This window comes from Schistocerca cancellata, chromosome 4 (genome assembly GCF_023864275.1).
Source record: "Schistocerca cancellata isolate TAMUIC-IGC-003103 chromosome 4, iqSchCanc2.1, whole genome shotgun sequence".
In the NCBI taxonomy this organism is placed as follows: Eukaryota; Metazoa; Arthropoda; class Insecta; order Orthoptera; family Acrididae; genus Schistocerca; species Schistocerca cancellata.
The window spans coordinates 873,553,931-873,571,906 of NC_064629.1; the positions used below are offsets into that span (position 1 = coordinate 873,553,931).

The 17,976-nt window shown below is 38.3% G+C and overlaps 1 protein-coding gene across 1 annotated transcript in view; it reads right to left on the reverse strand.

The window, feature by feature from the left end:
- Positions 1–17,976, reverse strand: part of LOC126185024 (LMBR1 domain-containing protein 2 homolog) — a 125,476-nt gene that overhangs the window by 43,653 nt on the left and 63,847 nt on the right. The window contains exon 4 of the mRNA XM_049927753.1: positions 12,632–12,842. Coding sequence (XP_049783710.1) covers positions 12,632–12,842 — 211 coding nt within the window. The remainder of the gene's footprint in view (positions 1–12,631; positions 12,843–17,976) is intronic.

A 17,976-nucleotide genomic window follows, 5' to 3' on the forward strand; every position in this document is an offset into this window, starting at 1 on the left:
GTCCCAGGAGGTTCCATCTTAGGCCGAGTCCTGTTTTTATTTTATGTAAATGCTTTATCTCTAAGTATAACATCCCACCCAGTTTTACTTGCAGATATCACATCTGTACTTATCAGAGGTGAGACCACAGAACAAATTCCCCAAACTGTCACTGACACCCTAAATAGTTTAGAACAATGGTCTGATGTAAACAGATTAAAAAACAACCAGCTCACACAGTTTAAAACCAAACAATCAGAATCAAGTGAGCTCCAAAATAGCCACAACTTAGGGAAGCAGAATATGTCAAATTCCTGGGAATATTTTTAGAAAAAAATTTTCCTGGTCTTCTCCTATAAGCTACTTGGCAAATAAGCTAAACATTCTCACATTCAAAATGATAATATTGTCCTAGGCAAGTGAAATGGACACTAGGAAAGTATTAAATGAATGTATTGTAAAATGTGGAATAATCTTTTATAGGAATGCAAGTAGTTTAAATGGAATATTATTACTTCAAAAAACTATCATTAGAAATATGTGTAATATTAAGCCTAGAGCGTCATGTTGACCTTTATTCAATGCTCTAAAGATTTTGACTAGTCCATTATTTACAAGCATGAACTTTTTATCTTTGTTTATACCTATTCAGAATTATTTATAAAACATTGTATGACACAGTAAAACAAAGATAATTCCATGTTGTTATCTCATAGACTAAAAGTCTACTCTCAGACTCCTCAATACATAAAACTAAAAAAACTTAACTCCGTCCGAACAGGGCTTGGAAGGCCCAACGATACCGACCGGCTGCCGTGTCATCCTCAGCCCACAGGCGTCACTGGATACGGATATGGAGGGGCATGTAGTCAGCACACCACTCTCCCGGCCATATGTCAGTTTACACCACCAGAGCCACTACTTCTGCATCAAGTAACTCCTCAGTTTGCCTCACAAGGGCTGAGTGCACCCCACTTGCCAACAGCACTCGGCAGACCGGATTGTCATCCATCCAAGTGCTAGCCCAGTCTGACAGCGCTTAACTTCAGTGATCTGATGGGAACCGGTGTTACCACTTTGGAAAGGCCATTGGCATGCCTCGATACAAGGTAATGAAAATTTATAATAAATTAAAAAAATGAAAAACTTTCACAGTATGGAACTAGGTTTACCGAAGATAAAATTATTCGCCATCCTAGTGCAAAAATATTATTCACTCGTGGAATTTTTAAATGACAATGATTTTTTTGCAGAGTAATAAAACAAACTTGTAATGGTTTTTATAAATTAAGATTGTGGTTTTTTTTCCAGTTTGACACATTGTATGTGTATCTGGTACATTATTTATATTGACAATTCTCCTGTACTTAAAATCAGTGATTATATATATATATATATATATATATATAAAGAAAGATGATGAGACTTACCAAACAAAAGCGCTGGCAGGTCGATAGACACACAAACAAACACAAACATACACACAAAATTCTAGCTTTCGCAACCAACGGTTGCCTCGTCAGGAAAGAGGGAAGGAGAGGGAAAGACGAAAGGATTTGGGTTTTAAGGGAGAGGGTAAGGAGTCATTCCAATCCCGGGAGCGGAAAGACTTACCTCAGGGGGAAAAAAGGTAAGTCTTTCCGCTCCCAGGATTGGAATGACTCCTTACCCTCTCCCTTAAAACCCAAATCCTTTCGTCTTTCCCTCTCCTTCCCTCTTTCCTGACGAGGCAACCGTTGGTTGCGAAAGCTAGAATTTTGTGTGTATGTTTGTGTTTGTTTGTGTGTCTATCGACCTGCCAGCGCTTTTGTTTGGTAAGTCTCATCATCTTTCTTTTTAGATATATTTTTCCCACGTGGAATGTTTCCCTCTATTATATATATATGCAATCACCATATATATATATATATATATATATATATATATATATATATATATATATATATATATATGTCACGAGACAATAAAATTCCAATTCTGATTCCTCCTGCATAGGGAACATAATGTGATTGTTAAAAGTAATGAAGTATATTGAGGTATGCAGTTGTCTTGGAAAATCTATTTCTTAAGAAATGCACAATCCTAACAATAAACAAAAGAATAACTTCATTAGCCTTGATGACAGCTTCCACTCTCACAGTCATACGTTCAATCAGGTGCTGGAAGGTTTCTTGGGGAATGGCAGCCCATTCTTCACTGAGTGCTGCACTCAGGAGAGGTATTGATGTCGGCCAATGAGGTCTGGCACAAAATCTGCATTCCAAAACATCCAAAAGGTGTTCTACAGGATTCTCATCAGGACTCTGTGCAGGTCAGTCCATTATAGGAATTTTATTGTTGTGTAACCATTCCGCCACAGGCCATGCATTATGAACAGGTGATCGATCGTGTTGAAAGATGCAATCACCATCCTCGAATTGCTCTTCAACAGTGGGAAGCAAGAAGGTGCTTAAAACATCAACGAAGGTCTGTGCTGTGATAGTGCCATGCAAAACAACAAGGGGTGCAAGCCCCCTCCATGAAGAACACAACCACACCATAACACCACTGCCTCTGAATTTTACTGTTGGCACTACACACGCTGGCAGATGACGTTCACCGGGCATTCACCATACCCACACCCTGTCATCAGATCACCACATTGTAAACAGTGATTTGTCATGCCACACAACGTTTTTTCACTGTTCAGTCATCCAATGTTTATGCTCCTTACACCAAGCAAGACCTCGTTTGGCATTTACCGGTGGGATGTGTAGCTTAAGAGCAGCTGCTTGACCATGAAATCCAAGTTTTCTCACCTCTTGCCTAACTGTCATTGTACTTGCAGTGGATCGTGATGTAGTTTGGAATTACTGTGTCATGGTCTGGATAGATGTCTGCCTGTTACACATTATGACCCACTTCAACTGTCGGCAGTCTGTGCCAGCAAACAGACGAGGTCAGCCTGTACGCTTTTGTGCTGTATTTGTCCCTTCACATTTCCACTTCACTATCACATTGGAAACAGTGGACCTAGGGAGGTTTAGGAGTGTGGACATCCTGCATACAGACATATGACCCAAGTGACACCCAATCACCTGACCACGTTTAAAGTCCGTGAGTTCCACGGAGGTCCCCATTCTGCTCTCTGACAATATCTAATGAATAATGAGGTTGCCGATATGGCGTACCTGGCAGTAGGTGGCAACACAATGCACCTAATATGAAAAACATATATTTTTGAGGATGTCCGGATACTTCTGATCACATAATGTATACTTTCAGCATAACAAACAACTCAAGTTACCTTAGGTACCCCTCAAAAATGACGTATTTCATTTTAAACATCTTGTCATTGCAATCTATCATAAAATTATATTCATTGACTAAAAACATCTACCATTACAAATTTAGCACATGCATGTACAAATGCATAACAATGAAAGGCTGTACGTAATGACAAAAAGGTAAAGTTTATCAGATATTTCACATTACTGGACCATTGTGGGGTTGTAAAATATTGCACTACTAAAAAGTGAACAGAAGATGTGTTCACATATCATTTTTAATTCTGTTTATGAAGCAAAAAGAACCAAAAGAATGAGAAAAATGCCAACCTCAAAGGTGATATCCGTGTACCTTTGAAAGGCAAAGTAAAAGAGTAAGTGGAATTTGCAATGAAAGAACATCAAAATTTGATGTTCCATCACAAGAAGCAGTAGTCAAATGCTTTGATACAAATGTCATCTGTGGAATGAGAATATTCGTGGACACCAGATCTAAAAGCGTACTACTTAGAAGAAATCACATACTTTTCTTCAGCCCAGGCTAGTTGTGTAATGTTTTTTTCTTTCTTATAACAATAAAAAACAGCAACAATGACACTTTGGTGATAATCAGAACTTGTTAGTTAACATGCTAACAAGAAGGAAGTAGATGAATCTTATAAAATGATGATTTTTTAATAGGCACATGGATAACACCAGGCAAATACTTACAAAATATTCTTAAGATTGGCTGGCAGTCTTGGATTTTATAGAACAGTTCTGTTGAAATCTTTAGCACCAAATCACATTAGGATAGATGGGAGCTAAATCATAGCAAATATATTTCAAATATGCTACTTTATGTTACATAGGTCTACGGTACAGATGAGATTTCCATGAACCAACACATAACATTAAACACTAAAATATTGCTGATCCTGAACTACAAAGCTGCACACAAAAAGACAGGATTATGAAAGTTCAACCCATGGATAACTTGTGTGGCTTTTGCAGATGTCCACTATTGTGTATAAGTGTCACATCACCTCATAAATTGATTTCTCAGATCTTAGAAAGTACAAAGATAATACTGGAAAAACCAAAGTAACTTTGGTATAAATATAATGTACCTAACTGGAACTTCAATTCCTCATGGACCATTCTATTCTTACTTCAATTCTGCCTAACAGATGGCAGAAATTGTTGATATCTAATGAGAACTGCTGTTCCCTTAAAAAAAAAAAAAATTACACAGGTTCAGTGTGACTGCTTAGGTGTTGCCTCATCAGTCAGTGCTGAAGTGGTTCCAACAGGTCCAGCACAACTGGCAAGTAGATGCAAATCCACATTCAGTTCAAAAGCAGACAAGAGGAACACAGTAGTACTATTAGATGAAGTACAATACATTAATAAAGCACAAGAATTCATTTCACAAAATAATACAACAAAATTAAATATCTGACCCAACAAACAGATTCCAGACAACCATACGTAACTCACTTGAAAATATAGACAACATACTGGATAACACAGAAAGAAGACAACTGATACAGAATAATCCTGCACCTGTCCTCCGATGGCAACCAAAAAATTCAGATGCCAAACATCCCAGTCAGACCAACAGAAAACTTCTATAAAGCTTCCCACTTACAAGCTTGCAGTTAAAACTGCTGTCTGAAACTTTCAAGTCCAAGAAGACAGAACCTCTAAAGACACTACAAGGTTAATACAACATACAAAATATATAAGAATTCCATACACATTAATATTCCTCTAATTTGATACAGAAAGCATGTATTCCAATATACCAGTAACAGAAACAATAGACTTCACAGGACAAAAAATCTGAAGACATGCAAGCAATTCCCTGATGGACAGATTAGTGAAATACATTAGTACGGCTTGTATAGGAACAGAAGTACTTCCAGTCCAACAATGAGTTTTATTTGCAACATGATGGATTACCAATGGGATCCCCAGTTTCAGAACCCTTAGCAAATATTTTTATACTCACATCAGTACTGTTTATAATGAGGTTAAACTATGCCAAACTAATAATTTATACAAAAGTAGTTGCAAAAGAATACAACATATTATACCGATTAAGATGCGTGGGTGACATTCTCTGCTTTACAGAGGAACCACAAACAAAAGTTATAAGCTACATGCTGACATTAACAAGATACACTAAAAGAAAAAATTCACGACTGAAAAATCAAATTAACTTTCTAGATACAACACTATATATATATATAAAAAAAAGCAAATACGCAAAATTTGTCATAAACCTACAACTGACACAATCATCTACCACACCTCAGACCATTCAAAAACACAAAAACAAGCGGCATTTCTACACATGCTAAATACAGTGTCACTCAACAAAGAAAACTTTCAAAAAGAACTAGGCATCATAATGCAGCAGCCACAAACAATACGTACAATGGTAACAGTCGTAAAGCTAAACCACAAAATTAAAAGAAACAAAGGAACGGAAAAAAAAAAAAAACCATAACAACAACACAGAATAATCCAGAAAATATAACAACCTCACACATAAAAATCAAAATTTTCAAATGATAAGGCATAACATAGCATACACAACATACAATTCTATCCAAATATATATTCCAAAACTGACAAGACACACGGACTTATACCAGAAAGCAGGTATATATCTAGCACAATGTAATACACCTGATGGCAAGTTCATTGTGCAAACAGATCGAATGTTTGATGTCCAATACAAAGAATACACAGAATACACAAGAGAATGGAACTATGGGCAAATCACTCCACATTTTCAGAACATCTCAGATAACATAATACCACATCCACATCTAGAGAAAAGACAAGAAACTAATCAGAATAAACAGTAAAAGACATCATCTATTTTTTCAACACACGGACAGGTGGCAGCTCCTTCAGCAGGGCCCAAGCAAGCACATACAAGGAGGGGTCTACTAGTTCTCAGATGTATTGTGGAGCCCCTTAGGTAAATAGCATCCAGGACTGGAAGGAAAGCCAATGTGCCTTTGGTGTGTCTGCCAGAGGTGGGGTGGGGTGGAGAGGGTGGAGGGTGGGGGAGGGGGGAGACGTCTGAGATGTGGAGGCGGCCCTGCCTGTGGCTATTGAGCGTGCAGGGTGCAGTCTGCAAGTTGTGGTTCACATCAGCATTAATGTCATCAGTAGCTTTGGTTCTAAGGCAATCCACACCTCATACACAAGTGGCTGAAGGGGGTGGTGAAGACTACCGAACTTGTGCATCGAGTGCAAGCAGAGCTCGTATTTTGCAGCATCATTCCTAGAACTGATCGGGGTCCTTTGGTTTAGAGCGGAGTGGAGGGTCTCAACCAAAGATTCTGTAAATTCTATGAAAATCTAGGCTGCAAATTTCTGGACCTGCGTCATAGGGTGAAGAAGTGTAGGACTTCCCTAGATACGTCATGGGTGCACTAGACAAAGGAAGCAGCTACTCTGGTAGCAGAGTAGTTGTGGAAAGCACATGGGGATTTTTAGGCTAGGTGGCAGTTCAAGGTCCTCTGATGAACTTTCACAAGTCAGTACACAAAGAGTTAAACCATAGCGTGTATAACGAAGAGACACTTCGACTATCAAAATATTAACAGTGATTTTCAAAGTATTCCAAACAAAGTTCCTGAACATACTGCCCTCCAGGAAGTTGTCACATTGAAATTATTCTCAGAACCAAGAGCTGGCTGAATCCTGAATGCTATTCCATATGACATTATTGAATGAAAATTCATAAAATTGTGAACTCACCGATTTGTCTCTACCCAAGATTTGCAGTAATTCTAATTTTTAAGTACAACCTACTGCATTTTTTTGGTTAGATATGATCTCCAGTGTTTAGCTGTAACATCAGTTCCATAAAACCTCAGTTTAACTGGGAGAATATTATGGCTTACACACTTACACACCTTAGATAGGTCACAGAAAATACCAACTGGTGCTATTGTTATTTAATGCTTTTAAAATATAGTGAGTGAATGTATAAATGGCACTCACTGTTGACCAGCTTTTCTGAAATACAAACCATGATTTACTGAGGATGATACTGTTGCTCAGGTAGAATATTATTCTAGAATACACGACTGCCTCAAACATTTTGGAAAATGATGTCAGCAATGAAATGGCTCAGAAGTTATTGATGACTCTCCTTCAGTCTCTCTGGAAAAATGACCAGTTAGTGATGCATTACGTATTTCAGAAAAGATAGTGCTTATTATATGGGAACAAGTATTTAGTACTTTGTTGGAAACACTGTCAGATCCAGATCAGCTTTTATTTTTAAGAGAATATATAATTTTCTAATTTTCAGAAGGAGAAGTGGATGAGACATCCATATAATGGAATTTTTTGAGAGTTGCGTTTTCAACATACTGTTCTGATTGTTCTCTTGAACTGCTTGTCCCTACATTTTTGACTACATTTAAGAAATGTTTATTAAACATATCTGCTAACTGCGACTGATGTTATCCTGTTCTGAGGATTGTTACCCTGTCTTTCTTTTCACTACACTCCAAATAGCTTTAAATCTGGTTTTGGAATTAGTGGTTTATAATATAATGTGTATATTCCCTAATTTTTAACAACTTTTCTCAGTAATCTTGAGTTGTTTCTGCAGTGTTCAACTACTACAGGAGCTTTGTTGTTGTCAACAGATACATTATCCTTTTCCTTTCACAATATCCTTTAATTCCTCTAGTGAGCCATGGTTTTTTTAAATGGCTGTACGAGGTGCATTCAAGTTCTAAGGCCTCCGATTTTTTTTCTAATTAACTACTCACCCGAAATCGAGGAAACTGGCGTTACTTCTCGACGTAATCACCCTGCAGACGTACACATTTTTCACAATGCTGACGCTATGATTCCATGGCAGCGGTGAAGGCTTCTTTAGGAGTCTGTTTTGACCACTGGAAAATCGCTGAGGCAATAGCAGCACGGCTGGTGAATGTGCGGCCACGGAGAGTGTCTTTCATTGTTGGAAAAAGCCAGAAGTCACTAGGAGCCAGGTCAGGTGAGTAGAGAGCATGAGGAATCACTTCAAAGTTGTTATCACGAAGAAACTGTTGCGTAACGTTAGCTCGATGTGCGGGTGCGTTGTCTTGGTGAAACAGCACACGCGCAGCCCTTCCCGGACGTTTTTGTTGCAGTGCAGGAAGTGCCCTTTGGAACGCAATGGGTAAGGATTACGCCCTCGCTGTCCCAGAACATGGATACCATCATTTTTTCAGCACTGGCGGTTACCCGAAATTTTTTTGGTGGCGGTGAATCTGTGTGCTTCCATTGAGCTGACTGGCGCTTTGTTTCTGGATTGAAAAATGGCATCCATGTCTCATCCATTGTCACAACCGACAAAAAGAAAGTCCCATTCATGCTTTCGTTGCGCGTCAACATTGCTTGGCAACATGCCACACGGGCAGCCATGTGGTCGTCCGTCAGCATTCGTGGCACCCACCTGGATGACACTTTTCGCATTTTCAGGTCGTCATGCAGGATTGTGTGCACAGAACCCACAGAAATGCCAACTCTGGAGGTGATCTGTTCAACAGTCATTCGGCGATCCCCCAAAACAATTCTCTCCACTTTCTCGATCGTGTCATCAGACCGGCTTGTGCGAGCCCGAGGTTGTTTTGGTTTGTTGTCACACGATGTTCTGCCTTCATTAAACTGTCGCATCCACTAACGCACTTTCGACACATCCATAACTCCATCACCACATGTCTCCTTCAACTGTCGATGAATTTTAATTGGTTTTACACCACGCAAATTCAGAAAACGAATGATTGCACGCTGTTCAAGTAAGGAAAACGTCGCCATTTTAAGTATTTAAAACAGTTCTCATTCTCGCCACTGGCGGTAAAATTCCATCTGCCATATGGTGCTGCCATCTCTGGGACGTATTGACGATGAACACGGCCTCATTTTAAAACAATGCACATGTTTCTATCTCTTTCCAGTCCGGACAAAAAAAAATCGGAGGCCTTAGAACTTGAATGCACCTCGTATAATGCCATTTCTGACTAGCTGAGGCAGAAAGCCGTTTTCAAATAATGAATTGAATTTATCATGGAATAGGTTAAATTTTATGTCAGCATTTGGTTCACCATACATTTCATCCCAAGTCATTTCCTGTAAACTACTCTTAAAAATGCTTGTCTTTGAATCATTAATTATTCTGATTTCTACCAAGAAGTATCTGTACTGGAAGGCACTGTATCCTAAGTAACTGTGCATCATGATCAGAGAGAGCTTGCTGCTGTCTAGCAGACAGTTTAGTAAGGAGTCAAATGGCTCAAAATTACCCAGTTGGAAACTATATACAGTTACAATTATAAGTTAACTATTATTCCATTTTAATTTACATGTGCACACTTCTATGTGCTGATCACTAGAAAATCTATTTGTTCTAATGTCTATGAGTTTGTGTTCTGTCTTAATATATATACCAACTACTCCTTTTTCCATATTAGTTCATTATTGGTAAGGTTCTAGAGTGTAATCTTTCATATTTAACTTCTCTATTCCTATGGTTACCGGGCACTCACATAGGCACTGGGCATCTGTCTTTTCAGAGATCTCTAAATTCTTGAAACAGACAAGAATCTCTACTAGGTTGTTATTAAATCCTCTAAAATTCTGAATAAATAAGCTAACCATACTTTTCTGGGCATTCTTCAGCATTTTGTGGGACTATTATGTTGTTTTAACTTATTTCACAACAGGGTGTATGATTCCTGACTATAATCTAAAAGAAGGCATCTTCTGATGCCAGCAGATAGTTTAAAATATGCCATTGTCAGGTCTCTCTACAAAAAAAAAACAGGACACCACAGATGTCAATAATTACCGGCCAGTAGCCCTGCTGACAGCACTTTCAAAAATTGTCGAGAAAGTAATGTACTCAACAGCGGTTAGCCATTTCAACAGTAATGGGATACTTAGTTAATCACAGTTCAAATTTCAAAAATTCTGTTCCACTGAGGCAGCAATATAGAATTTCACTGCCCACATAACAGAGTCTTGAAATAGTAGAATGCCACCAATAGGAATTTTCTGTGACTTATCCAAAGCATTGGATTGAGTGAACCAAGACGTTATGCTACAGAAATTACAATTCTATGGTGTAAATGGAACAGCATGTGAGTGGTTTAAGTAATATCTACAGAACAGGAAGCAAAAAGTTTCTTGATATGGTTTAAGGGATTTAAGGAAATTCATCTAACTGGGATGAAATAAAATTAGGTGTTCCACAGTGTTCGATCATGGTTCCCCTTCTGTTCTTGATATATTTGAATGACCTCCCTTCTTATGTGAAACAAGAACCTAAACTGACACTGTTTGCTGATGATACAAACATCATTATTAATCCAGTAAAAGAAACTCCAATACACAATGAAACAAATAATGTCTTTAGAAAAGTTATTGGTTGGTTTTCTGTGAATGGACTTTGAAAATACACAGAACATCCAATTTTCTGCTGGCGGGAGTGCAGTTCCTTCAATAAATATAACACATTACCAGAAGTCAGCAGCCACAGTAGAGTATACAAAGTTTTTGGGTGTACATATAAATGAGAATCTTAATTGGAAAATTCACATTCTGGAACTCCTAAAGCGACTAGGTTCAGCAACTTTTGCTACCAGAATAATTGCCAATTTTGAGGACACAGAAATTAGTAAGCTAACATACTTTGCATACTTTCACTCTCTGATGTCATACGGAATAATATTTTGGGGTAACTCAACAAAAAAATGGTTCAAATGGCTCTGAGCACTATGGGGACTTTACATCTGGGGTCATAAGTCCCATAGAACTTAGAACTACTTAAACCTAACTAACCTAAGGACATCACACACATCCATGCCCGACGCAGGATTCGAACTTGCGACAGTAGAGGTCACGCAGTTCCAGAATGAAGCGCCTAGAACCGCTCGGTCACAGCAGTGGCGATAACTCAACACTTAGACAGAAAGTATGCACTACTCAAAAGAAAGTCGTTAGAATAACGTGTGCAGTTCATAGTCGCACAGCTTGTAGGCACCTGTTTAAAAGGTTAGGAAGTCTTACAACAGCCTCACAGGTCATTTCCTCAGTAATGACATTTGTTCTCAACAACATGGGCCAGTTTAAAAGCAACAGTGACATTCATGATAATAATACCAGAAGAAAGAGAGACTTACACTATCCTCTACTTAACCTATCCTTGGCACAGAAAGGGGTAAAATATGCTGCTGTAAAATGTTTCGATAAATTACCAGATGAAATAAAAGTCTGACAGACAGCAGTAATAGTTCCAAAAATAAATTGAAATCCATATCTCCTTGACAACTCCTTCTATACCATAGATGAATTCTTGAATAGGAATAAATAAATATATTGGTATAATATATGCATTTTGTGCCATTTAAGGGAATGGGGCAGGTAATAAAAATTTTAAGCTTTTTTCTTGATTCATGTGTGCATTTCTTATGCACTTGACACATTTCATATCATAACGGTTTACTGCGAGACTGATCAATGGAACATGTAACTAACTAGGCAGAGGGATCTTGCTGTGTGCGACAGTAGCCCCTCATACACTTTCTGCAAGAAGCTCAGCCAATTTATCTCTATCTTCTCGTTAATGTGTGAGCCATGTCTAGTGCATCCCCAGCTCCCAATTGTAGCAATAGGCACTATACTCATATTGAGATTTCATTTCAGTCAGCAGCATCCTGCTCAACTCTGTGTTCACATGGCTCACAGCAGCGTTAACTCAGGACTTGTCATGGTTCTCTAAGAGCTCCACTAAACTCACACTTGTGTGTGAAGTTGCTACTCTTATTCCATCCAGGTCACCTCCAAAGTTGTAATTTTTGTCTTTCGCCAGGCTGTTTCCTGCTCTACCTACTACAATGACTTCTGGTGATGTGTTATATTTATTGAAGGAACTGCACTCCCGGCAGCAGAAAATTGGATGTACTGTGTATTTTCAAAGTCCATTCACAGGAAACCAACCAATAACTTTGAGAGGGGGGCGGGGAGGAGGAGGGAGAGGGGGGGGGGGGAGGAGGGAGGGGGGGGGGGAGAGAGAGAGAGAGAGAGAGAGAGAGAGAGAGAGAGAGAGAGAGAGAGAGATATGAACACTCCACATTAAATCCACCAAAGATACCTTAATTTAAATGGCTAAAAACATCTTGAACATAAATATATATTGCAGCAAGAAAAAGGTATTTGAATTTATAAAATGAATATTAACATATTGGCTCTGTATAATGGCATTGCAGAGAAACTTGTTTTATTAAATCAATTCTTTTCATGTGCTACCCTATTTCAATAACACCATTCTTTCAATAACTAAATAACAAAAAATGTTCCAAAATCTAATGGCAGAAACAAACCTCCAAAACATCGTCAAGTGCTTCTTCAGCTTCCAGCTTCTCTAAACTCAGTTTTCCAGCTTTGAAATATGCATAGTTTAGAGAATAACCTTTCTTACTCGCATTCCATAGTGATCGAGGAACAGCCACAAGAGCATAACCGAGAAGAAGAATTAACAGGAATAATCCCCATGTGTTACTGGCTGATGACGCAATAGTCTTCAGGTTCTGACTGAAAAAAATTATATATAACAGAATTTCATTAACACTGTTCCTTATTGACACACAGTGATAACAGGATGTATGTTTCACAGGTACATTAATTTACAGTCTTATGAGAAAATCAAAGGTTACAAATAATCCTGTATTCAGGAATAATCTGTGTAATCTACAGTTGCCATAGTTGTAGTAGTGGTACGACTACTCTGCATAAATCTGCAACCAACTGAATGGCAATGTCATTTTTATAAGCAAGACCTTTACAAGTTAGTTATTGCCAAATAAGAAAACTGCTTCAATCTGACAATGGTCCTAATGAGATCACAGAACATGTTGATTTACTCTATGGTCTTAGAAACAAGATAATGCCTCTGACTCTGGAAGAAGCATCAAGGACAAAGACACTGATTACTGATATTTCCTTTGTACCTGAGCTAATATCTCATTCTCTAGGCAACAGTATGGAACTGTACTGAACGCCTTCTGCTAGTCAAGGAACCCAGCATCAACTGCCTGAATACTTAAGCAAATTCAATCTATAAGAAAAAATATATATGGCGATGTTTAGAGTACAAATAGAAGTACAAATTAATTTGCAATATGAATGTAAAATGACTTGTTTCATATCATGACAATTTATTGTGCAAAATGATCTATGGAACATGAAAGTAACTAAGTAAGTAAGTAAGTAAGTAAGTAACTAACCAACCAACCAACCAACCAACCAACCAAAGCACAAACACTGCAGTAATTAAAATAAGTGTGTACCTCAAATATGCCACAGAGAACTGTGAGTCTGGCAGTTGGGCCACAGCAACTGGAGACAGTGGCCAGAGTGTGTAAGGCAGAAGTGGGGCTTCAACATATGTACATAGGAAGACACCACTCTCAACTCTTTTCGAGAGCACTGAGTTTGAAAATCTTGGGTGTGCTAATACACTTTGTATGGCCGCCACTATTCGAGTCTGCAGCCAAGTGAGTGAGTGAGTGAGTGAGTGAGTGAGTGAGTATTTAGTTTCTTAAGCATGAGGCCCCTCGATTGAACCTCGCTGCCAGTTTTCTTCAAGAAAAGGTAATACTAACAACAGATTTATCATTACAATGCAAATTGTCAATATTTAATGATTCATTTATTATTTTCATACTATTTATCATGAAAGAAGAGAACACTGGGTAATTTGGATCAAGGGTGAAAAATATCAGTTGATGGTACACACACACAAATACAAAAATACTATGATATTTTCAAAGTCCAACAACTTCAGAACAGCATTATGCAAGAATTTTCTAACTGACAGATTGAAGACATATACAAGAGAAGTAAAATTTCTTTTGCTCCTCGATCTTAGGGGCAGACAAATGGACCTGAGATGCATGACTAAACTTTTCAGGGTGCAGAGGGTCTGCTGAAGTGTGGTATTAAAGTAATTCCACCAAAATGTACTCCGTTGGTGCAACCTAGCTATATTTATTTTTACAGGCAGGTGAACAACCTTATAAAATGACTACAAAATTGTGCTTACATCATCGAACAGAATACAGAGCCGGCTTCTAAAGAAGACTGCATAAAAATTCAATTAATCGTAAACCATCAGTTGTCTGCAGCAATATTCAGTGATATCCTTAAATATGTGGGTACACAGCAATACTGTGCAATGACCAAGAACCATTTAGGACTGTAAACCAAGTTTGTTTTGCAACAGACACATTGAAAAACCATGCACATGCAAAAATTTGGCATTCATTACATGCACTGTATGTAGCACTAATTATTTTTTTCCATGTTTCTATGATCAGTATCATCCTGATTCGTGCATTACTTCATAGATTATAAATTATACTTTACACAAATGTAGATACAATAAAATAAAATAAATATACTGACCAAAGTTCTTATGTACCCTTATTTTATTTCCAATTTCCTTGCAATTTTTTTTCTCCATAAATAAGATGATGAAAATAATAAATGAATCATTAAATACTGATAATTTACAGTCACTATCTGTTGTTAGAATTAAGTGGAAACAAAAAAGCACTGGCAGCGAGGTTTGATCCAGAGACCTTGTGCTTAAGAAATTATGTGGTTACCTGCTTCACAGCAAACTACTTGAATATTAACAACCATACACAGTATATTAGCTTTGCTAATATTTTCAAACTTGATTTTCTCAAAAACAGTTGAGAGAGTTTAATCTTCATATTTACACATGCTGAAGTCTTAGTCATGCCCTACACACAATGTCAATATGAACCAAACCAGTGAGGGCAAGTTTGTAAGTCATCTTGTTAGAATTGTACATTTATTCCTTCATCTGAAAGTATTTACGAGTTTTCATTCTAACAATTATAATAGACCATCACAACATGGGGACCTGTTTTGGATGTGCTTGGTGAAATAGCACGCATGCCTGAAGTCATGCTTTATGCTTGAAAAGAATCTGAAAAGAATGCAGACAATGAGAATTCCAAGAGTTATTTTGAAGCATAAAGCAATATTGCAAAACACTGAGAACTATGAAAATTACAGCAAGTTTGGCATGGATAAACTACTAATTGTACTATATGGCACTGTTGAGCAGAAATCTGTTAAAGGCAGCAGGGAATGGGTTAGCAGCGGTCATGGCCACGCAGTGAAAGGAACAGAATGGGGCAGAGTAGCATACAGAATTTGTGCATTTGGTGGAAAGCAGCAGGCCTCCAACAGGTAAGTACAAATAATGAAAAGAACACTGTCTTGCATGGTGCTGTGTTTTTTAGACTTGTTTTGGTAATTTTAAGTGGAGTATAAAAATGAATTGGTCAGATGTTATTTGTGTTAAAGCCACCTAGGACAGTGAATCTTGAGACAACATCGCCAAAGATACAATGAATAACGGTGAAATGAACGTGGATTTGCTAAGCTAATATTACAAGCTCCAGAGAAAGTGAATAAATAAGTACTTGAAATCAAATGAAGTATTGAGGATCAGGGAGGTAAAACTAAGGATAGTATCCAGTCAAAGGAAAATATGTTATGTAAGGGATTCGACATTATTGTAAATAAGCTAAAGTCAGGAATAGATCGTTACTCAAGTGTTTGCATCTGGTTGAATGGTGAGGTTAGGGATGAGATCGACAGAACAGATCACAAGCTAGAGGGTGTACATACTATAAAAGAAAGTAAAGTGTTTTAATATTGGTAACAGCCAGAAAACGTGGCTAGGTACGAGGGACTGAAAGTTGGAGTGACTAAAGTGGATGTCAATGTTTGTCAAAAATCCTGTGGTTTCACAAGTAAAATATTTTTGATGATACATTCCTGATTTTTATGTTGTTCATGATTTTACAATGCCTGACAAAAACAGTGATTCACCCAGAAAGGAAGGAGGAAACACAATGAAACATCATGAACAGAGAGGGTATATAATGTTATTTTAGTGACTGTAAAACTGTGTCAAATTTACACAGAATATGGCAGTATGACATCATTTATCAGTATAACATTGCATCCCCTCTGCACAGCATACATGTACTGATTCACTTGGGAAGGATGTCAAAGCTGTTGTATCCTCTCCTGAGGCAAGATGGCCCACAACTGTTGCAAATGATTCTTGATATCATGGGTACTGGTGCTAGGATGAAGTTGACATCCAAGTTGGTTCCACACATTCCATCAGGGACAGATCTAGGGATCCGCTAGCTACGGGAGTTCCTCAACATCATAACAGTTCGTGGAAACACATGCCGTGTGTGGACAAGCATTGTTCTGTTCAAAAATGCCACCATGATAATGTCCTAGTCATGAAGCGTAACACATGAGTATGCATGATGTCTACAATGTTTCATGCTGTCAGTCAGATTTCCCTCAATCACTATTAGCACATAACATGACCCAAGGAGTAAAACTGCTGTACCTCTTCAAAACATTGGAGAAATAGGACCTCTAACCAGGTTGCCACCACACTCACCAACTATGGTGATCCAGGGTAGTGCCGAACCACGAGTCATCATTGAAGACAATACAACATCATTCATCAGCTGTCCACACTTCCTAGTCACAGTAACACTCCAAACACAGCTGTTTGTGTCATCGGGTTGCCAGTCCATGCATGAGACAGTAATGATCTCATCCTGCTGCTGCTAGTCTCTGACCAATGGTGCAGGAGGAGAAATAATGTTACAGGTCCACTACCTGCTCTTGGATGGTAGGCACCGATGTGGAGGTGTTCAAGCACACTGTACAGCAATACCCTCTTGTGGTGGTTAGATGTGGTTGACCAGAACCTTGACAATGAGTTTGCTTGCCCTCACATTCCCATGTAGTACAGCACCAGGCCATTGTCACATCACAGTGCCTGACAGATCTGGATATTGCAAGAGTCCACCAGCTGGCCAAATGGAGACCCACAATGAGACTCCTTTCAAGCTCTCCGTGTCTCACAGAAGTATACAGTATTTCCATGTCCTTTGCAGTGATCACTCAACATCTGACACTGTTCACACCACTTATACACTCTACCAGATCTAGTAATAACACTAAAAATGCACAACTGCAACTCTCCTCATTTATATACCCATTAATGGTGTCCACATGTATAAAGTTACATTTATATCTGATCATGTTTCCTGGGTGCTTCACTTTTTTGTATGGAAGTATATTTATTGTAGATGGATTTTTTTTATAACATTGAAAACGTTGAAGCAGAAGTACTTTTACTGTAGGTGAAATAAATGGGAAGTATAATCCGAACCTGGAAAACCAAGGGAATTAAGCCCAAAAATATGTACCTTAGAGACAACTGTTAGAAAATGTCAATTACGCAAGTTTGGTGATGCTGATAATATGTTGGAAATGGGAAATTTATGTGAAGTGATTAAGAAGTTGCAGGATGGAGATGACACCAGAGCTGACAATAATTGGAGTTTCAGCAACAGGCATCCCTACAATGAGAGGAACTGGGAGGAATTGGTCTGTCTGTGCCAATAGACACAAGGAAATTACTGGCAAACCAATTAATTCAAGTTTGTGATCACACAAACAGAAAGAGAAGGAGATGGTTAAGCAGGTCACTGAAAAAAGTCCTCCAAAAAGGAAGGAAATTCATAATGAGATGAAAAGGAGATAAGTTTCACACTGGGGACCTAGTGTTACTGAGGAATAAATGAAG